General features: G+C 38.6%; 1 protein-coding gene across 1 annotated transcript in view; it reads right to left on the bottom strand.

Moving 5' to 3' along the window:
- Nucleotides 1-10,434: 10,434 nt before the first annotated feature.
- Nucleotides 10,435-24,072, bottom strand: part of LOC144655626 (poly [ADP-ribose] polymerase tankyrase-like) — a 73,318-nt gene continuing 59,680 nt past the window's right edge. The window contains exons 39-49 of the mRNA XM_078515910.1: nt 23,745-23,938; nt 23,127-23,232; nt 21,823-21,992; nt 20,878-21,034; nt 19,759-19,886; nt 18,584-18,644; nt 17,363-17,540; nt 16,419-16,535; nt 13,746-13,948; nt 13,097-13,174; nt 10,435-12,191 (exon numbers count right to left, since the gene is read on the bottom strand). Of these exons, the coding sequence (XP_078372036.1) occupies nt 11,907-12,191; nt 13,097-13,174; nt 13,746-13,948; nt 16,419-16,535; nt 17,363-17,540; nt 18,584-18,644; nt 19,759-19,886; nt 20,878-21,034; nt 21,823-21,992; nt 23,127-23,232; nt 23,745-23,938 (1,677 nt within the window). The 3' untranslated portion in view covers nt 10,435-11,906. The remainder of the gene's footprint in view (nt 12,192-13,096; nt 13,175-13,745; nt 13,949-16,418; nt 16,536-17,362; nt 17,541-18,583; nt 18,645-19,758; nt 19,887-20,877; nt 21,035-21,822; nt 21,993-23,126; nt 23,233-23,744; nt 23,939-24,072) is intronic.

The raw sequence follows: 24,072 nt of genomic DNA, 5'->3' as shown, positions 1-24,072 counted from the left end.
TTAGTTTGCTTGCATGCAAATTCGAGTTTCGAATACCGAACAACAATAAGCGAAATTAATCAAACGTGCGTATAGATTCAAGTGTTGGCTGAAACCTCGTTGTGCCTCTGTTTTTTGGCAATTATTTTAACCCACTAGAATATGTTCATCATTGAGAGCAATGCAAGGCGATAATGATAATGCAAAAAGGAATCGGCAAAGGTAGTATAAACGGCTACCACGTTGGATGCAAATTTTCTTTTATGCTTCTGTTTGAAGTGTTTATTTTTATTTAGCTTCAACTAACCGTCATATTGTCTCAACTCATGAGTTAGAAAGGTTAAGAGGTTTTTTGGTACTCGGCCGAACTTTACGTATTTCCAATGAGCATGCGCAGGTTCGTTTTTCTGGCATTTATTTCGACGATCGGTAACTTCAAAGAACTCCCTAAAACGCGCGCCTGCATAAGCTGTCTGGAATCACACTTTTATATATATATATATATATTTATTATTTATTTAGTTAGTTATTTATCTATTTCCCGACAATTTTTGGAGTCATTCTTGGATAAATGCTGCGTTACAGGGGGTCGGTCCGAGACGGAAGGGGAGGGATTTCTCTTTGATGCGATCGCATGTTTGTTCTGATATATGATTCTACCACGTGACGAATGTTGGCATATTTCGTTGGTTGAAGGCAAATATCAGATCTGGCAAGTATTTGCTAGTTTTACTGTCACGGCGTATATGTGACACCTATTTCTTACCAATTTTCGCGCGTACTTAATTTCGCGAAAGTTCGAGAGCCGAATTTCGCGAGTATTAATTTTCGCGATTGCAAGAAAAAATAGAGAAAAAGTGTATTAAATTTCGCGATTTTTGTCAGAGTTTTATGGAGCAGTCGTCAAAGACTATAAAGGAACTATTGGAAATGTACAAAGGTCTAACTCAATGTAACTACAAGGAGCCTGCAAATGGAAATTTTGCTGACTGTACTTAAGAGGTTTTGGGTAATTTACAAGAGCGAAACAGTAATCAGAGGAAGGGTGCTAGTCAAAAACAAGATGGAAAGATACTTTCAATGGTAGATAGTCTTAGTTCTAAACATTTAAAATTTTTGTTTTTTGATATATAATATGGTATTAATTTCGCGTGTTTAAATTTCGCGCGATGTTTTCTTCGCGCGTACTAAATTTCGCGATTATTTTGAAATCGCGAAAATCGCGAAAATTAGTACTCGCGAAAATAAGTAAGAATAAGGTAAATAATAAACAACTGCTGATCACTGCCAGTGAGTACGCATACATAGAAATTGAAAATGCGTTGAAGTTGCTGATTAAGGGAATGGTTTTCCAACAGGATGTGCAAAGCTTCTTTTATCTTGATCCGGAAGGTATAGCCGGCTTGTCCTGAGCTTGAGGCACGGCAATGCTCCGAATTCTGTAGCTGTTTACCTTAGCTGTATGTTCGATAAATTCTTCGCCATCGCAACTGTCAGTTTTGAAACATCCACGAAAAATTAAAAGATTGGGGTGGGAGGTGGGGGGGGGGGGGGGGGGAAGTTGGTCTGTGAACATTGTCTCTTGAAGAATGAAAATCGAGATAATGCCTGCAGCTGATGATGTCGGTATTATGTGTATTTCTGTTGTTTAGCCTTCTATTGAAAACATTACGTACAGAGCCTGCAAATTTCCATTTGCTGCTTAGTGTTTCTAGCGCGCAAGCAAACCATCGACGGAAAAATCACGGAGCCAAAACACCGAAAAGTGAGAAGAATTTTTTTGCAAGGCAAAATCTGCTACTTTTCCTGGCGAGTAAGTCGCAAAAAAAGATCCAAAACGAGAACACCGGAAAACAGGAAAATCCAAAACGAAAACACGAAAAGCAGGAAAATCGTAAAAGCAGTAAACAGAGGGGAAAGCAAATTCGTCCGGCAGAGGATATCAATCAAGTCTTCACAGAAAACGAAACTGAACTCAGCACTTGACGGAATGAATCACTCAACTTCAGAAAATCGCATCGCCCCGAGTATTGTAATCACTGATGTTACATTGTTAACAATTTCCATTTTAGCTGGATTTCTAGGAAACGCTTCTGTCTGCCTTCTCCTTAGAAAGCGTTCAGATCTACGCCAGGTCACACACTTTTTATTCGCCAGTCTAGCGGTGAATGGCATCTTGTCATCCTTGTTGAGCCTGATTCCCCGTTTAGTGATGGTGATAATTATTCATCTTTTAGACAGCCCAGCGTCTGCTAATGTCGCTTGTTATATTATGGTGCCAAGCGGATTTGCTTGCGGTATTCTCAATGCAGTGACTTTATCTTTAATGGCAATCGACCGACAGGATTGTGTTTTACGTCCATATAACCGACGCATGACAAGAAGAAATATCAAAAAAGTCATAGCTACCTCATGGATTGGGACCTTAGTTTTAACGTCTTTCATAATCTTCCAATCAGTTTATTATCAATTCGAGCCATGTGGCGTTATTCCGAAGATAAAAGGCAAAGATCCAGTATTTGTTTATGTGAGAATTCTCACCCTGTCCAGTAACATAGCTTCTGTGCTTATAATTGTCATTACAGCATGTCGCATCATAAAAAGGCTGCGTTCGTCTCCCTTGCCAGAATCAAACAGCCGACACAGGCGCCAAGAAAATAAACTAACATGGCTGAATTACAAGATCTGTGGAGTTTTTCTAGTGTGTTGGTCGCCTCTCTTTGTTTGTTTCCCTCTAGCTGAATTTGGTACAAATCCTGGAGACTCACTGGTTAGTACTCTTATCATTACATTAACATTGTCGAGTTTTAACTATGTGGTGAACCCCTTCCTTTATTACAGAATGCTGAGAGTGAGAACAGTGAACAATATTCCAAGGGCGGTCGAAAGACAAGCGAGAAACATAGAAATGAACCCTTCAAACAATGCTCTAGAAGTCTATGACACTCACTTATGAGAAAATACTCCATTTAAATCGCTGAGGCGATAGCTGATTTTTTTTTTACTTTTTCGGTATATTATATTTAACAATTAGACTACGAGCACGAGTTTTTTGTGAACGAATACCTTATTAATCGGGCGTGGCCGATTTATAGTTTACCCTTTGGTCGTCCTAGAGCGTAGTCTCCTGGCGCGGCCAAAAAGACGGGGATAGCTTGGGGTTGCTACAAAACCGCTACGGGTGACGCATACCGCAATGGTTTTCATTTTAGTTTTGACAGGAAATCGTTGCAGGCACACTTGGTCGACTTTTGGGTTAATGTGTAATCAGGTTGTGTTTTTTTGCTTCGGCGGAAGGACAGAGAAAAAAGCTTACGGGGCAAAGTACAGTATGGGGCCCAGTTCTCGGCCACTTTTGACGTAAACTTGTATTTCTTACCTCAGAAGAACCGCAGGAACTTGAAATTTCTCCCAGAGCTAGCTACATTATACAGCTTTTTGGTGTAAAGCTATCGATCGATCAAAAATTAATTTGCCCGAGCAATAATAAAAATAAAAGCTCCATTTGTGGGCCCAGTTCTCGGCCACCTTGGCCCAGTTCTCGGCCACTAAAAAGCTTGTGCGTAATTATCTGTAAAAAAAATGCTCAATTAATTTTCACAGTCATAAAATCACTCTGTATACCTATTTATGTTATATCGATCCCAAATTATTTTTATGAGGCTTTTTTTTACTTTAGAAAAGAAGGATTTTAACGCGCCTAGTTGCCTATGTGCAGGTTCTGGCAAAACCGCATTGTGTGACCCGTGCATTTAGATGGTTTATTTTGCAGTGAAAAGGTCTTGAAAGATTTAGGTGTTGTAGAAATAATAGACAAGACAAGAGTCAGCTCAAAACTTAGAGATAAGATTGAACTTTATTTTTAAAACATTTATTTCTTTCATTCTGGCAGCAGCAGATGAAATTATATTAAAAACCAAGCGCTAAGCTGTGATAGCGAGCAGGGTGGCCGAGAACTGGCAAATACGCAAACGTCGCAAGAAAAAATTTCGAAGTAAATTAAGACCAAAAAATACAACGGTTCAACGAAAAGTTAACTAAAGCAGAAAGCTGAATTATTCTACGTTTCACATGCCAAAAATTAGCTCGTATGGTGGGGGCTTTTGGATAAAATACGAATTTAACTACATCCATGAATTTTAAGGAGCCGTAAACAAACAAATTTTTCGGGAATGCAAATTCACCTACCTCCGCGTAAACTCGACGTGTGAGCTTTCTATATCGAATTGAACGATCCAACTCAAGATACTTAAAGCACATGAATCAGTCGATCGTTTGAAGGAAATACCTTTTTCTTTTAATTCAACTGGAGTGTGAAAAAACGCGTTAAACACAAAGTGGCCGAGAACTGGACCCGGCCGAGAACTGGGCCCCATACTGTTCTGTTATTCACCATAATTGTGAAATTGCACTTACTTTGACAAGTTAAAGTTATTTTTGTAAATGAAAAAGGTAACGTCATTGATGTCACGCAGTGTTTTTTTTAGCAAACTAGATGGTTTGCTGGTTTTTGACTATGAATGGAGGTGTGATCTTGCGGTATATTTTTTGAGCCTGACTCCGCCGTAAAACTTTTTTTTTTATTTAGCAAGAACTGTGTCGATTTTCATTTCTGAACAATTGGTCGTCAAGTCGTTTGTCACAAAGAGTAGAATGTTTGTACAGCATGTTTTGGAATTATTTTAGATTTGGTTAGTAAGACGCTTCTGAAGACCTGAGCAAAACATTGGGAATGTACAGTATTAATAGGAACTTGAATGGAATTTTTCACAAGTTGGATAAAGGTATCAACTGAAAAAAATGGACTTCAAAATGAGAACTTGGATTTTGTTGTAATTAAATTTTATCGCGGATTGGATGCATAATATCACGGCTTTGAAGGTTCCTTTCTTCCTTTTGATCTTATTGTTATTTTCATGTATTGATTATTCGAAAGTGGTTTTCGTTGATACGAAAAAAAAAAACGGGTTTTCACTGAATTGCTTGAAGTATTTTTAGACGTGATAATATTGGCTTAATCAAATTACATTGTGCACGAAATATTTGGTATTCTTTTGTCTTCAAACTGAGGAAATTGAAATTTTTGTTTGACAGTAGTGTATGAAAGGCATTTTATAGAACTGAATAAAAACTTAGAAACATTGATAAAGGTTATTTCAAAGATTTATTTTGCCTGATTTTGAAGGGTTTCAGGAGTTTTAAAGAGTGCTGGTAAACGGCTGTATGTTGTTTGTGATTACGGATCTTATTTAGTTTCGAACGCTCTAATTTTTGAAAGGTTAAAACAGGTTAAAACCGGGCGGTTTCATGAGTTTTTTGGGTAGAAAGGTACGGTGGTGGTAAAAAAAAAATGTTTAGAAAGGAATGACTGTAGTAGCACGTAAGTCGGAGGTTTGCGTGAGTCACGGGGTATAGTATGCGTGAGCTGGATTTCCGGCGTCATAACGGCATGTTTTGTTTACTGAAAGATACACTCGACGTTTAGTTAGCTTAGTCGGCTTGGGAAACTATTTTAAAAATGAATGTTGTAATAGTTAATTAATAGTAATCTAGAATTAACCCACTCTCGATTGGAGTCTGTTCTGGATTCGCGCTACCTTTTCGCCGCGAAGGAATTTTGTAAAATTTCGCTAGTGGAAAGAGGTACTGTAAGAACAGTATCAATAACTCAAAAGGAGGAACTTCTTTGTAGCTCTGAATTAAGACGTATGATAAAATTTTAGAATAAGAAACTTTCGATATATGGTTTTCATATTGTTTTTGTCAATTTCCTTTTGTGGCATTTTTTTGAGAATCAGCTTTTCTTTCGTGTGATGACAGACACAGGACAGAACGAGAGGTGGATGAGAAAGATGCCGAAGATGAATAGGCACCGAAAAACGACAAGAACCGTCAAGGACTTATCTTTAGAGGGCGGGGAGTTTTGGCATACTGTATTTCGAGGACTTGACTGGACTAGTAAAACGCGGACTAGTAAAACGCGGACTTGTAAAACGCGGACTAGTATAACGCGGACTAGTAAAACGTGGACTTGTAAAACGAGGACTAGTAAAACAAGGACTCAGGTAAAACGCGGACTTGTAAAAGGCGGACTAGAAAACGCGGACTAGTAAAACGCGGACTTGTAAAACGCGGACTAGTAAAACGCGGACTAGTAAAACGCGGACTTGTAAAACGCGGACTAGTAAAACGCGGACTTGTAGAACGCGGACTTGTAAAACAAGCGCTTGTAAATCGGATAAAACTAAACGGTTTAGCGAGCGAAGCAATTTGTGTTTGAAGCTCTTGTGTGTTTCTTCGACGGCATATTTCTAGCTTTTTTGAGCACTCTATGGTCTGTTTTACCGTGGAGATGTTTTTGCAGTATAGCACATGTTCGTTCTGCAAACCCCTACTAAAACAACGGGATTGATGCTATGAGTTGTGTGCATATGTTTCTTTCTTTCCACTACTTGACGTCTGTTGAGTGCAGTCGTTTGTATTGCTCGCACGAGGTAGAACGGGGCCCGTCCAGAAATCAACAGTCAATGGTAAATAAAGGTGACGGGCCTACACGACTTCTACGTTCGTGACATTAGAATATTTGCCGTTAAATGTTTAAATTCGGTCTTTCGACCTTATTTGCTTCTGACTTCTTTCTGAGGGTACTGTTTTAATTTGGGGGCAGTATGTGGTAAATAAAGGTGACGGGCCTACACGACTCCAACGTTCGTGACATTAGAACATTTGCCGTTATATGTTCAAATTCGGTCTTTCGACCTTATTTTTTTTATTTTACCCGTTTTTATTATGTAAATAGCTAGCCATGTATATAGTCTTTTTTTATCATATAAATAGATTTACTTTTTTTACCCGTTTTTATTATGTAAATAGCTTCTTTTTTAACTTATTTTAACTTTAAATTATTAATAGTTGTATAATGATAGGTTTAAGTTTTTTTTAAAGTTTTTTCTTAGTCAGGTGTCTACAATTAGTAGAGGGGACTTTTCCCCTCAGCTAAACACTTTAGACACGTTAATAAAGTTTTTTATTTTATTTTTTTATTTTATTTGCTTCTGACTTCTTTCTGAGGTTACTGTTTTTTTGAGACATTATGTATTGAAGAGAGCCGTAAGATGATTGTGGCCAAGGAAGTGTCTAGAGGCGTTTTACAAGTCCGCGTTTTACTAGTCCGCGTTTTACTAGTCCAGTCCAGTCCAGTCCACAAGTTAAAGACACATCAAGACCACCCCACTGTGAATTGCTATAGCACAGACAAAATTATAGTCAATATCTTATATGTTTTTAAGAGAATTACATAAGAACCAAGGCATGTCTTGTCTTGCCTTACATTGACATGCAATAATTTGGAAATACTAAGCTCGTAACAGTTTAAGACAGAATCCATCAGGAATTTGAGTAACATTAATTTTAGTTACGCAAAAATTGAGCACCAGAATAATTTAAATCCTTGTGTTCTTTCATACCTTGTTAAAGGCTTGACATGTGATAACACCAACATAACACCAACAACAGTTCTTTATCAGTGGGGATTGAAGAAAAAAATGGAAACATCATCACACAGTTGACCTCCATGCAAAAACACTCCAGGATATCACGGGACTGTTTGGTGTCCGTTTTCCAATTTCTAACTTCAAATTCCAATGTTAAATTCACATCAAATTTTCAATATTTCTTAGTTGTCTAAATTTTACTAATTCTTTTAAAAAAACTATCACCTGCCAAACATCCCCAAAAATTACTCAAAAAATTACAAAATACCGCAATACATAGATACATGGGATGAGTGAAGTTTCCTTGGATTCCTTGAAACACCAACAAGATATTTCCGTTTAAGGTGGCTGATAATGGGTTTCAGTATTTCCCAGTCCTTATACTTTGGTTCAGGACTAAAAGCCTTCATCAATTGCTATTACAGTAATGGTATGAAACAAATGTTCGATCATTCATCAACAAGTTGTGATCATTTTCTTGACAATAGTAGTTCCCCGGATCATATGGATCATTTCATATACATTACATCACTTGTAGTACTGTCCCATCAAAGTGCAATGCCTGGAAAATACCGAAAAGCACACGACCTTCAGGTGAAACCGCACCTTACAGTATTACCAATACACTGCACTTTGCTAAGTCTTGAAACTTTACATTTTCTAGTCGTCTACTTCAATCGCTTACTTGTATTGTGTGAAATACATTTATAAATTGAAACCATCATGTCATTAAGTAATAATGCAATCTCGACAACGTTCTAGATATTATATTATGCACACTAATACAGCTCATACAAGCCCTGTGACTTACACAAACACAGTCGGACTGAGTGCTACTTAAGTAACTGCTTCGTGGTTTCTGCTGTACTGAACCCTGCCTTTCAAGGCAAAGCGCCCGATTTTAAGCTTCTCAAGCTTCTCAATGTTCTTGTTGTCACTTATTTTCGCGGGAACTGAATTTCGCTAAAATGAAACGGGATATTTCGCGGGACTTAATTTTCGCGATTTGGCCAAAAATACGTAATTAACATAAAAATACAATAGTAAACGTTTGAAATAAATTTTCTCGAGTTTTCAATTTCGCGATTTTTTAAAAATCGCGAAAATTAAGTCCCGCGAAAATAAGTAACTATAACGTAGTCAACGAGGCGCAGCAGAGTTGACTATCGCTCATAGAAAACGAGGGTGAGTTTAACTGTTGTAGTAGAAACTCTTGGGGGTTGAAGTCCGAAACCTAGAATTTTAATTTTAGCCAAAAAAAAGAAAATAATATTCTCAAACTCATTAATAATTCATAAAGCTAACACAATGAAAATCATAACCGTGACGGTGGTTTGGATACCCGATCTTAATTAGCATAGATTTTTATGATTTTATTTCTCCGTTTATTCCTTGGTTTTTGTTTCGATTGAGAAGATATATCAAGCACTCGAGACAGTGTTTCATCGGCTATCCAAACACCTCAAATTTCGTCAAAAATACTCCGCTGCACGTCGTATTTTCAACTCTCTTCTCGGTGTTTGGATATCCTGATGAAACACTGCCTCTCGTGTTTGATATATTACATGAAATGACCCTTTAAAAAGGAACGCGCGCGATCGTATTTTATCAGCGATTATTAGTAATTATAGTTCACCACTGAATTTTCTCTGATTCTGATTGGTTTCAATTAATCACGTGACGCAATAGTGTTCATCCGCGGAGAAACACTATAGAAGTTAAATGTTCAAAGATTTAAAGACTGAAAGAAAGACTGAATCCACTTCCAGGAATATTTTTTTTAAAATTTGCCAAAAGTTGTATTTTAACATGCTGTTTATTACTCGATAATAAAACATGGGGGTCATTTAAATGAAGACTTCAGTCGGAGATATTAACATGTGAATATTAAAACAATAGTAGTTTGTTAATAAATTAAAATAAATTCAAAATTACACAAACGGGCTATTTTCAAGGTGGATCATTTTGCTCACGAACAAATTTCTATTGTTTGAATATTCAGAGGGGAATCACTAAGTGTGGAAAAGACTTGTGACTTCGACACTCACACCATAACAGACACGGACTTACACCCTTTCAAACGTGCACATAATTGGCCGGGAAACTCTCCTTTTGACCGAGATATTAACGTATATATATAACAAAAGAAATTTGTCAATCAGCTGAAAACCACCTATACTTACCACTTTCAAGGTGGACCATTTTGCTCATTTACGAATTTGTATTGGTATGATATTCAGAGAGGATTTACTCTGTGTAAAGAGTTGTGCCTTCGACACAGTAGACGCCAGCGCGCACATATTTGGCCGGAAAATCCTCCTTTTCACGGGGATATTAACGCGTGAATATTAAAACAATTGAAATTTGTGAGTTCAAAATATACCCAAACGGGCCATTTTCAAGTTGGACCATACTGCTCATTAACGAATTTCTATTTGAATATTCAGGGAGGATTTACTCCGTGTGAAAAAATACCAGTGAATTCAACACTTGCTCACAATAGACACGTACTCACGCCCTTTTAAAGAAGCTACGTCACTGACAACACATTTTGAAAAAAAAAATGGCAAAGTTTTTCAAATTTGTCGTTCGAAATTTGTCTTATTCTTTTTCAGTCTAAACCATTCTTGGTTATTTTTTTCTCTGTTAGAAAACTATTATTTTGAGGTTTCTTTCAGTTTGAAAGGAATCAGAAAAACGACTTTATATACCGTGGCATTTCTCCTTTAAACGCGCACATATTCGGCCGGAATTCCTTCTTTTTTCCGAGATATGAATTTGAGTTCAAAATTACCCAAATGGGTCTTTTCCAAGGGAATTTTTTGCTCGTTAACGAATTTCTAGCGTTTCAATATTCAGAGAGGCAGAAATCAGTCAGTGCTTTCATCACTGCTAATACAACATAGTTCTGAAATGATAACCATTTTTTATTCTAGACAATTTCTAGATTTTATTTCACACTACAAACATTTTAAAAAAAGAGACGATAATATTGAATAAGATATATATTATAACAATGGTTTGCATTCTCTTTAGAGAGCCTAAAAAGAATATACGTGCAGTAGGCACAGAACCGTATACGTTCATGTGCGGATCGTATTGTTACATAAGGAAAGTAGATACCGAAAGTCGTTCGTGTGACTTGTGGATTACAACTCAGCTAATACTCATGAAAAAAAATCTAAATTCATCTAACTGATTGCTGCTCAATTTTTATAATACCATTTGTAGGAAGATGGTTTTCTGTGAAGACGTCTTTGACATCAAGATTTTTCATTACGTAGAACATAAACCGGAATTTGGAGGGGGCGGGGGCTTGAGTCCAGTGGACTGTAAGGGGACGCCTCGCCCGAAAGGGGTGCCTTTTTGAGGCTGGAGGTATATAAAAGGTGGTTAGTTAGAGTATACAAAAGGGTAGGAAAAACTGTTATTTAAAAGGGCTTCAAAATATCTCTTACAAACGCACAACGGCTAATCCATTCAAGTATTGTAAGGGATACTCAATCCAGGAATTCAGAAAAGGGATAGAGGGGTTGCGGAGCTTCCCCGCATAAGACTTTGTAGAGTACCTCCTGTTACCCTTTCCCTGGTTTCAGAAACACTAACGGTAGTTCTATTTGCATTTCAAGACGTCAATTTATTAACGCTACAATTTGTTATTAATAAATAACTAAAACCTATTTATTTTAAAAACATTAAGTTTCACTGCACTAATTGATAAGATTAAACCACCTACCTATAATTGTAATTCGTTAGGATTAAATGTCGTAGGAAAGAAGTGCGGTTTTTTGGTAAATCTCGTACATCACCCGACGTGTTTCCGAGGCTAAATGGCCAACCAGAAACGTGCACGAACACTCCCGAACACACCGGAAGCTGCGATGATATCGCGACCTCGGTTATGTACCGCACATTTACTGGAATATATAGCCATGATTTGGAACGTTAAATAAAATATGAAAAGCTGAAGTACCTTCGGTTTTTACCCCTTGAAAATGCATCACTTGTGCAGTTGTGAAAAACGTGAATAGTGAACGCATTTTTATATGACGTTCCTTTATCTGACTAGGTTTGTAACACTGTCGTCTTGTTTAAACAGATTACGAAAATTACAAATCGTGTTTCTGTGTCTACTCTAATAATTTTTTACTATGTGATTGATTTTTTATGAATTCACTTCTCGAATGTGATATAGTCAACTTAACAGACACCTCTATAAAACGGACACCTGGTGTTGGTCCCGTCTCTGCCGTTTTTCAGTCATTTTACTGTAACAAAACTTCCTATAAGACAGACACTTCTCTAAGACGGACAGTTGGAACCGGTCCCGACGGTGTCCGCTTTAGAGAGAGTTGACTTTATACACCGGTAAATGTAATCTAATCATTATTTGTAACATGTAACAGGCTTTGAACACTTAGTGATAAATCAGCCCTAGCGTTTCCTTTTGAACTGCACTATGTAACGTATAAGAACCTGAGATTCCTTGTACACTACGTATTCACTGCGATTATTCCAGATACGGTTTGTATTAAACTTCTCAGCCAGCCCGGGTTGGTTGATACGCACCCCAGCAGGGACTATAGCCCCATATTGAGTGGTGACGTCTTCATTTGGATCCGGGATCTCAGTGCTGACCGCCAACACGCTGTTAAATCCCTCGGGAGCACTCTCTTGGTATTCGCGATCGATCGTTTCTTTTACGTTACCAAGGGCAACCTTAAAGAAACGAGAATAGGGTAAGCAATACGACAATGTTGACATACAAAGGGTCACATTTCAGGGACATGTTGTGCCAGGGATATGTAGCAGGGATGAACCAGAGGCCGCGTTTGAGGCCGCGTGACGTAAGCGTCACGGTATGCGCTACTTGATCCCATACATTCACTGTATAAATTTGTAACGATTGACCTCCGCTTGAATCAACTGATCGTGAGAAATGCTCCATAAGATACTGAATCTTACTTTAGTTACTTTTTCTTACTTTAGCTGGGGGCGGTGACTACTATCGAGGAATTAACGGCCTCAAAACCCAATAAAAAACACAAAAGATCACATAAAAGATGAAAGGTAAGTGAACTTTATTTATCTGGCTTACAGTAGATCAAAGTTTGGGATGAAAAGATGCGAAATTCAGTATTTTAAAGGGACTTTGTCACGGATTTAAACAGATTTTTGAACAGCCAAAATTTATATTTGTGTCGTAGGCAACTTGAAAATAATGGTCAATTTCTATTACCAATCGCTATTTTAGAGCACTTAAACTGTTTAAAAGAGAGTGTGGCTGCGGATGGCTCGGATGGAAATGGATTGTAATTTAAAAACGTTAGCCAACGTTTTCAAGTTGTTTCCGGGCGCCTCGAGTAAAGTAATTTTCACAAAACTGCACCATTGTTTTAGGTTTTCATTACAAAAAAATCCTTTTTCGACCATACACAAGGTAGTGGTCTATTTAACATCACTGGACCCTTCCCGACGTCTATAGTTGATAGCTATGCAACACTGTATTTTTTCAAAAACATAAGTTGCTCCGTTTTTCTCTTACATGCAGTTCATAGTAGAAAACAACGTTGATGTTGCAGTTTAACCATAGACAGACCCTTTCAAGAATCTACAAAGCTCACCTCACAAAGTAGCACGAGACCGGATTGGTAACCTGAATAGTTTAAGCTCTTTTCCAGACTGTCAGAGGTGTAAATACCCTGCATTACATGTAAAAAGAATCAAACAAAACAAATTAAGCTAAAGGAAAAATGGCAAAATTCTTGCGCGCTTATTGATCGAGAGCTATGATCGATAAGAGTTATACCATGTAAATGACGTAACCTATGACACGTACACAAGTTTTCTAAAACGTGAGAAACTGTCGGACTTTTCTAATAAACCGGAGAGTTGCGAGAAGTGAGAAGCCAATTGGGGCATTTTCTGCAGAATTTCTGACAAACTCGTCGGCTTCAAGATAAAAACAAAGGACCTTTCGCGCTGTCATGGGTAACAAGAATTCTCAGACATCACACGTTTACCGTAGTTCTCAGTCGCAAGCATGCCACTTATCGCTTGAAAACGAAAACGCTTTTTTCACAGGATGGCTGAAAAAGAGTTGGTGACCAGCAACGCTGTTCTCTCTGGCTAAAATCAAAGACGCGTTAGGCTTTTTAAGGGCTTACTACCGGTTAGTACTTTCGTAAAAAAGTTCATTCGGTAACCTTACTTTTACATGGAAACGATTGACCGAAGAAAATCGCAAATCCATAACCTCTTCACTATACAAACCTTTCCTAAGGACCATCCTGAGCGGGAGGCTTCTGGGGGAGCAATTCTGAGGCCCTGCTGCAGGATCCCCATCATGTTTTCTGTTTTTGTGCCATGCCACAGAAGGCGGTGGTTACCAGGCACCCCACAGTCCTCTAAACGCTCGGCTTCTCCTGGACGAGAAACCCTGAAGATAGCCTCAACTTCAATCGACCAACGTCCACCTAAAAGGAATTCAAGTTTACCAGTTAAGGGCATTGTCCTGTATTGCATTGCACATCCTTACTTCGCAGAATTTCACGCGTAATTAGCGCGCGCACATAAACAAAATGGCGCCTTTTTGCTATTGGGCTAAGTCTGCGAGAAAAATAAATCGTCTCTTTCTGGTAAACGAGTATGGTAACCTATCAATTTTTTTCTCAGATTTTGGATGTAGCGATCAAGTTCTTTCTATAAAACGAAAAAAGATCAATTCCTATCATGTTTGAAATATAAATTATCACTGGAAATGTGTACTGTGTGCAAGTACTCGCAAGGGAATTATTAAGGAATTATGTGGTGTATACAAGGTCTTCATGCTCCTAAACGAATATGGGGGCCCCTCTTTTTTATTTCAAAATTTAAGTCCCCTTAAGGTGGTCAACAAGTAGGCAAAGTTTGGTTGGAAATCTATGTTAAGTTTTATTTCGGGGCAAGCCAATCGATTGATAAATTGTTTGGTTGGTGGGTCGGTTAACGGGAACGAACGCATTCAAGCGACTGAAGTCATCCAAATTCACATTTAACAAGAATATCTACTGTAAAAGAAATGGTACCGCCCTATTTTATTAACATTTCACCTCTTTCGGGCGCGAAAGGCAAATTTGTAACCTTGAAGTCATGGCAGGTTGTGGAGTCAAGCTACTTCCAAACTGAGCATGTTTATTTTACGTGTGCCCGAGCACTTATTGATGCAAAAATTAGCCCATTAGCGAGCTACTCTGTGTAAGTACACAGTTGTTACAATTATACAATTAGAGCGGTTTTCACTTGAGTATCGAAAGTAAATTGCGTTTGCTTTGGTTTTGCATTACTAGGCTTAGTGTTTGGCTAAAAAATCTCGCGCCACTTTCTCAGCTAATCAGGAGTAAAACCAAAACCAATCGTGACTCGCTCGCGCACGTTTTCCCGCGCTTCGTGCCAGCTACATGTATTTGCTTCGAGTTTTGATTGGTTCACTGGATTGTCTGTGTTCTTTGTGATTGGCTAGAGTAATTACTTTGGTTTTGGTTTTACGACACTCAATTGAAAACTGCTCTATACACAGTGAGATTGGACCACGAGCGGTTTTCTCCGTTAACCCTCGGACGTACAAAGGGGGGAGGGGTGGGGTGGGGGTGTTGGTGGATGCCTCTCCATGAGTTGTTTTCGAAATTTTGAAAAGAGGATTTTCTCTTCAATGCAAAAACTTTCAGTAGCTGTTCATTTGTCCCTTGCGGAAATTTTGATATGCTAACAATGTGTCCCTGATATTTGACGTCACAATAACGTCATAACTACAAGCAGGTCTGGCCAAAAATTGTCATTTTTAACCCTGGGAGGGGTTCAACTCCCCCCCCCCCCCCCGCCTCCTTGTACGACGGTGGGGGTTTGAGTTTGTTTGTACGTCCGAGGGTTAATATGTGGCTAACGGATCTTGTGGAAAAGGTTCATTTTTTCTTCTTCCTGGTATAGACTTTGTTGTTTTAGAAAAAACCGCTTAGCTAACAACAACACAAGTGACTAGTTTTTATGGATTTTATGATCAGAAAATACGATAAAAAACAAACCACCTCATTAAAACCCAAGTTCAATCTTCTCCACAAAACCTCCTTTTCGTTTAGTAAACAACATGAACACGGACACTGTCCAGTCCGCGATTCCCAGACTTCCGGGCGTTTTTTTCTCAAAATAATCTGATTGGCTGACAGTAAAAAATGAGCACTCTACGCATGCTCTATAAAATCTGACACGGCCAGAGCCTCAATCTCGTCCCCAGAGCCTGTGTTCCCCTTGACCAGCGGTCGGGAAACTTAACGGCTCTGGACGAATCCAAACCGGAACCAGGAAATCCTGGTTCCGGTTTGATTGTGCGCGTGCGCCAGAGATTGCAAGACTCTTTTGCGCACGCTCCACGTTCCACTGAATAATTAAAAAGTCATTCGACCGTTAATTCATTCACAGGAGACTAGACATGTCTGCGGTTTTATGCAAATTCAGGTCGTGTCACGTAATTGTAATTAATGCTGTTTTGGGATCATTCTCTACTGTTAAACATCGTTATACATTAAACATGCTTATTTAAGTGAAAAAGAATTGCTCTGGGACTGTTGATGTCGTCTCCAAACAGAAATACATCCAAAAACTGCACATATTTCGATTGCGTGCACAATCTGTGATTTGCATAAAGCACAGACTTTCGATTCCCCAGGGGCCAGGACAACCATCCCGACGCACGTTCAAATTTTGGCGCGTTACAGATCGACCAATCAGAAGTGTTTTTATTGTTTCAGCGGCTTTTTAGAATAGCCCAGAGGTCCCGATCCCTGGCGCAGACCAGAAGGATCGCGGCCTCTGGGGACGAGATTGCCAGAGCCTGTGTTCGCGCTGCTGACCTAAAAAAAAAACGGGCTCAGGGGACGGGTTGACCCAAGTTGACTACATTCAAATACTAACCTTGCTCACGTGAGTTGTGTATGTACTCCAGTAGAAGTTGACATTCATCTGAATCTGGATCTAATAACTCCACGCGACATCCCAGTGATTTGTAAACATAATCCAACGGATTTATCTCTGAAGATATGAAACAAAAGATTTGGATCCTTTAACTACCGAGCGCAAAGCATCAACTCTCCAATTGCTAACTGTTTGGGCAGTCAGTGGTCATAATAAAAGGTTGAATATGGTTGTATCTGACCTTTAAAATGTTAAACTTACATTTTCGTTAACCTTTCTGTTGCCTTCCTCAGAATATAATGACTAAAAGGATAAAACTTGTGATGGTCCCTAAGGGATACAATTAGTAGCAAATACGCTTAAGGGAAGGGCTGGCGTTCATTAACAGCTTCGGTGTTCACAGTGGAATACAGAGAATCCAAAAATGCGCGTTTGTTTCGGCTGCCCACACCAAGTTCTAGTATTTCCACATAGTCTGGATGAATGTCATGTCTAGTGGTCTTCGCGTGCATTTTTATTGCAGACTCATTATTCCTTCGAGTGCCAGGTTTGTGCTCTGCCCCTCGAGAGTTCCAGGATCGTTCACTTTCACCAATGTACACAAAAGGATACGATTTGCATTCCAACTTAAATACGATGTCAGTAACTTGGTTCTCGTGTGGCCGCTCCTTAGGTTTTCTTAACAAATCGCCGAGTGTTTTGACTGGTCGGAAAACGGTTTTAACATTTTCTCGACCCAAGATGCGTCGAACTCTTCCGGAAACGCCTTTGATATACGGGATCGAGGCAAAAGCTGCTGCCCGCTCCCGCCCCTACCTCCCTTTCCGTATTGTGCGTTCTTTTCCTGAAACCCAATTGGAATTTCTTTTTTGAGCCCCTAAAGTAAGTTAAGCGATTGCACAGTAAAGGAAGAAACTAAGCAAGTAAGTTATGACTCGACCAACCTTTGCTGCGGTGCTGTGCTCCTAACAAGATCTTGCTGGCTTCAGCCAGTTCCGTCAGGTTGTAAAGCGCCGTCAAGTGTTGCTCAATTTTACGAGCTTCATTCAAAGGTTGAATCCGTTCATAAGTGTATTGAGCCACGGGAACCATCATGTAATACGTGTTACTAAGTTCGGCAATCTACAATTACAATACAAGCAGTGGTTGAAGGGGTTGTGTCACGGCTGAGTTAAGTTTATTTCATTAAGTTTTATCAAATAAATTTTTCGCTATGAAACTTAATGTTTGCAAAGAATTACATTTATGGATCTAAAGAGCAAAACCAAATCAGTCTCCTGAGAGTTATAATTTAAAGTTACAGCAAACTTTAAAAACTGTTCAGCCCAACAACATTTCGAAAACCCATATCGCAATCCGTTTTAATCTCCGTCACTTTTGATCATCCATACCTTCTTCTGTATTTGCTGTGTTACTGAAATGTTCCTTCACTGTTTTAAGAGGATATTTTTATATTTCACCGCATTTGATGGTCATTTCCCGTGCCTTAATTTGGCTTAAATCCGTAACACAGTCCCTTTAATTAGAGGCGTAAAACACATTTCTGTCACCGAGATAGGATGCAAGCGTATTGCTAGCCTGCAATAGACTTGCAATAGCAAGTGTTCCTATACGAATAAAGACATTTCTACTTTTGGCCACGCGAAAAATGGGACGGAGGCATTTCTTGTTCTCGCGTCAATTTTCATGCGTAAAAAATGCAGGAACGCTTGCTCCTCGGGTTAGCTCATTGTATTACTTTCTAAAAGAAAAAAAAGACCTTGTTTCCCATTTAATGTCGTTAGGGTATGATAAGAGACCTGCGATATTCATTTCAGTAACGGTTGTAAGATTTTTTTTCGGGTTTCTTATGTTTCTTATGTTTCTAATATTTAGAGTTTTACTATGTGGTAGTCTCGTGTGCACCTAAACATTTTCAGATGCAGTTTCCCATTCAAATGTAAACCAAAACAGTTTTCGAAAGGTAAATTTCTATCCGGAAATTCTCTGCCCCTTCCTCGTATATAGGCCCTGTCCGAAAATAAACTCGCCTTGAAGGTAAGTTGGGCAAATATAAGCAAAGGGCTCATTTTCAGAATTTGATTGTAAAAGTTTATTACAGTTCCCCCAAAATATAAATTTCCAGAACGTTGTGGAGAAATCACTGCAAAACTGGAAAAAAGTACCTTCTCAAATTTCTCTTCTGTTCCTGCCAAATTATGTCTGTCGATAGTATCCACAATTGCTCTGTAATGATGAAACAGAAAAGCTTTATATTAAAATTTATCCCAAAAGAGCGAAAGAACAGAAAGGAATGGGAATCAATTTCTCAAAAGATGGTGGCCGTTTAAAAAAGCATGCTGTGCCATGCGGTGTAACACCGCGCTGTGCCATGTCATGTCATGATTGTCACGCCATACCATACTGCCGCACTATGTCACGCCATGCTATGTGACGCTATGTCACATTATGCTATGTCACATCATATTGTCATGCAATGCTAAGTGTCGATATGTGGTGTGACGTATGTTATGCCATGTCACGTAATGTTATATCAAGTCATGACATTTTGTCGCGTGAGGTCACAACCATTGTATATCTTAGTTATGCAACGCTTTCGAGTCGAGTCACTTGTATTTTCTCGATATACACACGAGCCTTTAGGGGAGTGTGAATACCAAGAAAATAGAAGTGACAAGTGGGATATTCCATATTATTAAAAACTAGCAATAGTATATTGCAATTCCCGAGCTTTGATTGGTTAACAGGCAATGGTATATGAGCTCATATACCATTGACAACAAATATGGTCGCCGATACGCGTCAACGAAAACAGCTGGGGAGCTAAAATATTGCAATTCTTTGGGCGTTTTTAATAAAACAATTATTCCACTCACGCTTGTTGGATATGAGATCGTTATAGCCAACTCGGCGCTACGCGTCTCGTTGGCTATCTGCCATCTCATATCCAACACGCGCTCATGGAATAATTGTTAAGTATACCACGAGAAAGTGTTGTGTAACTTTTTTATACCATGCCATAGAAAATACGCTTACTAAATTTCGTCGAGAATAAGATCGCAGCGCACGATGGAAAGGTTGAGTTGAATACCGTCGAATAGACAACGGCTTTCCTGAATTCTGCTTTTTCTATGACATGATATAAAATACCATACCATGCTAGGCAAATTATCATGTGCTTTCAAAGAATATTTTTTTGAAGTGTATTTTGCTCCAGACATTGCATGAAATTAAGTAATTGTAATTAAATAAATTCATTGTAAAGGGTCCAATCAAATAGCTGTTTGTTATATTATAAAAGCTGCTCGAATTTGATCCATGCACAAAATTTAACACTCACTTTATTTCTAGCAGAACTTCACGAGCTTTCTCAATGGTTTCGATGGAGAGCCTTCCAAGTGGCATGTAATCGTGGTCAATTCTGAAGCCACCAGTATCCATAGCAGAACTTAACGTCCCAAAATCGGTCTGAAATAATAAACGGTGTTCAGATAAATACTTCTGATATAACCCGGTAGCACTTATTCGATTCCTGTAGCTCTTTTACTTTGCCATCCCACCTTTTTCAAATAGCTTTAATACACACATGTTATAGCGTGGCTTAACTTTTGGACAAAATAGTTCCTCGTGTAATTACAATAACGTTTTTATGTTCACTGAACTTAACTACGCGGAAATAAACGAAGAGATGGAAAAGAACTTGAAAACGGTTTTTAATAAGGTCCTCCAATGAGTAATGAATTGAGATTAAACATATTGTTTTTTTTTTTTTTTTTTTTTTAATTTTAATTCATTTATTCAAACAATGTTTTAAAGCACTTCATTTCGAACTTGGAAAATATAAAGGTTTTTCTACAAATCATGAGATTACCAAACAATTTTTCAAAATGGTACACTGGGAAAATCTGCGTTTTGGCAATAGACCATTTTACAGTTGTCTGCTCAGTGACCTGGCCTTTGAATGGAAGCGAGGCTGAAGGTGACCTTGTTTTGATACAGACCTCACTGCTTTTGTTGTGTTAATCATGTTGTTTTGATGCTAACTAGTTTACATTTACATAATAATACAGAGAGGTTTGTATCAATGCAAGGTCACCTCCAGCCTCACTACCATTCAAAGGCCAGGTCACTTGGCAGACAACTGTAAAATGGACTATTGTCTGTCTTTCTATACACAGTCTCGTTTGTGATCCAGAATGCAGTACGGGCAGGGGAATAAGTACCATACAATGGTAGTTTTAGTAAGCGTGGTTGCTAAGCAACTTGCAGCAGCTTTTTAGCAACAAGGAATGGTGACAACTTTCGCCACATTAACTTTATGTTATTTTTTAAAGGAGGAGAAACAATTAAGTTCGTTGACATATCTACTAAGATTTACCGCAGACAACACTATTTGAAACCTCGAGCTGAGCATTTGTAGTATATCAAATATCAGTCTCATTTTTTCGAAAGGACTTACAATCGCCTTCATGAACGACTCCAGTTCTTCACCAAGGCGTGACTTCGGACACTTGGTGAGTTCAAAAGGCTTAAGAACCTCACTCATTCGCTTCCGTTTGTTTTCCGGGTTCCTCTCTGGCAACACAAGGGCATACTTCTTCGGCTTTTTATCAAAACTGTAAGGTTAACAAAGAAAACAATTAGTAAAGAAAGCATTTTTTATTTATTTATTTTATTAGCTTCGCCTTATAAATAACACATACAACTAACAGTAAACTTAAGGCAGGAAGCCGGCAACAGCAGGGCCAATTACTGCGCGCCCGAGACATAAAAGAGCTAAAAGGATTTACAAAGCTTTAAAAACAGCATAAAATACGGTCGAGTAAGCTGCAGCAGGAATTGCAGGTTGGGCATACTGACTTCCAAGTACACGGGTCGTCTGGGTCGTAACAATTGGACAGTGCAGTAGAGTAATAATACAAGAGTTTGTTACGGAAAGTGGAGAGGTCGGCATTAACATCCATAACTTTTGAAAGAGTGTTTCACACACGGGATGATCTATTAATGAAGGTTTGCTGAAAGTCCTGAAAGGTAGTGGTTTTACACTTGCACACTGAGTACTGCACACAGCCTGAATGGCTATTTGATCTAGTAAGGCGTGTGTTGCGTGCTTTAGGAATGACTGCCGGATTCATGTCAACATAACCGTTGAGAATTTTGAAAAAGAAAATCATATCGATATGTTCGTACCAATAAGAAAGAGAGAGCAAGTTCAGTTTAAGTAGTCTATCTCTGTAAGATTGATCGCTGATAAAGGGCAAGCGTAGTATAAACTTCGTCGCTCGCCGCTGGATCCGTTCGACTTACCTCATAAGGTCTTTCGTCTGAGGGGCCCACACTGGGGTTGCGTACCCAAGGTGGGGTCGCACTATCAGTAGTCTACACAATAAGCAATTTGACTTACTTATCCTTGTTATCCCACTCATTACCAGTCTTGCTCTTGAAAATCTTTTTGAACTCAGCTGTAGCCGTGTCAGGATCATTGTGCGGTGTCCTCTGGTGCTGCCCACTGTCTCCAACTCGACCCCAGCGATTAAACAACACCCAGAGATCCTTGGCTTTGTGGTGGATAATCTGGAAATTTAAAAGGTTTCTTGTTTCTAACGTATCCATACGAAATTCATTCCGACACTTTTTAGCACAAAGTTGATTATCAACTGGAAGTTGATAAAGGTAACTATAAACCACCGTAGCGAATTTTTTTAAGCTGATGTTTCGAGCGTTAGCCCAACGTCGGAGCAAATGTTTCTTTACTAGAATAGAATTAATAGAACAGAACTTAATATAACGTGGCACTCCACTTTGCTAAAAGCAACTTTGCAGAAAGCCCACAAATAAGTAACAAATAGATAACAAAACAAAATGAAAGGAAAGATAAAATGTAGCTAATAATCCAAAAATTTAATCTAAAAAATCTAAAATTTAATCATTTAGATATTAGTACATGTATAATAACAATTTAACTAACACTTTCTTTAGAAGATAATAAACTTTCCAATTCAACCTTTTTTGGAAACATAACTGCAAAGATCTTTTTTCCTTTAATTATTTCATCAGTCTTTGCATCTTTGAGACAAGTTTTATCTATATTTACACGTCATTTCATGGGAATACAGTCAACTCTCTCTAAGATGGACACCGTCGGGACCGGCCCCAACTGTCCGTCTTATAGAGGTGTCCGCCTTATAAAGAGTCGAGGTAACGTGACACCAGAAATTTTGAGACGATAAAGCTAAACGGCTATGCACAACGAATACACGTCTGTTTTAGTCGCTTACGTTAGCAAAATCTATAAAGTGGAACAAAAATAATATCAGAGATTCAACTTGTTTGTTAATAACAAACGGTGATACTGTAAGTAGAAAACTAAATCTACAAGTTTAAGCAGAGAAGTAATGCGTTTTAGCGGATTGTTTTTGGTAAATTTGGTATTCTAAAGGCGCTGACCTGCTATGCTATATGTCGATAACAAGTTTTGAAGTATTATTCACGAAAAAATAACTTTTAGTGCCTGTCCGTTGGCGGTTTCAAAGTGTCCGTTATCCGTCTTAGAGAGGTGTCCGTCTTACAGAGAGTTTTCTTACAGTAAAATGACTGAAAAACGGCAGGGACCATAACCAGGTGTCCGTCTTATGGAGGTGTCCGTCTTATAGAGGTGTCCGTTAAGAGAGAGTTGACTGTACTGGTACGTATTTACAATGGTCTTACCTGCATCTTATAGAAGTTGTTTAATCCAAACATTCCGTATTTAACATCGACTTTGGACATGGTTATATCATATGGCACAGAGGTCTCTGGGTCCACATACACTTCCCTGTAAAACGAAAACAACATCAATGAAAATACAATTTACAAATACTACTCAAAAAACTTGTCAAGTTAGGAAGTTTGAAGTGTCATAGAATTATTGAAATTGCATCGTTTGCTTTTGAAGCTTCTTTTAACGAGATTTCATCCCTTGTCTGAAGGCATCACATTTCACATATCCTCCTTAAATTTCAGAAATAGAGAAAAGTGTGTTTAAGCCCATTATCAGAGGTTGAATATCTGGCAGTTTTAAATAGCTACATTTACAGGATGGTACAGTTAAGAAAAACGTCACCACCATACATAAGGTAATGTTAGACTTATGTCGACCTTCTTCATTTCTGCATTACATTTTCTAGGTATCCGTCGTTTTACGGGTCTACATCAAACAAAGGGCAAAACGTTATCGCCATATCCAAAAAGGTAGGAGTACATGATTGCGAATTAAGTAAAGTAAAAGGAAACAGCATTGACCACAAATACATGTATCTTGTCTTCATAACATCAGACATAACATACCCTCCACCCTCCATTCTGAAGGCTGAATCAACCTTCACTTTAGTGTCATCCTCGTCAACCGATTTATCCTGCTGCCTCGCCTCCTCGAGTATTTTCTCTGCGTCAGCTTTTGGATCTGGTGCAAGGCCTTCCCATAACTCATCACTGGAGGTGAAACTGAATCCACAGTCAAACTCCATTGGCTCCTCAGTGTCCTGTTATGAAAGAAATAAGACCATAAACGAGTCTAGCGTAACCAATGTTTTACAGTTAATGATAAAAGGCACCTTTTTCTTTTATAGATATGTAAGATGAAAAAGGCTTTAGAATACACTTAGATGATAAGAAC

This window comes from Oculina patagonica, chromosome 1, assembly GCF_052425735.1.
Source record: "Oculina patagonica isolate OP01 chromosome 1, crgOcupat, whole genome shotgun sequence".
Lineage (NCBI taxonomy): Eukaryota > Metazoa > Cnidaria > Anthozoa > Scleractinia > Oculinidae > Oculina > Oculina patagonica.
This window is presented reverse-complemented; position numbering and strand designations above follow the sequence as displayed.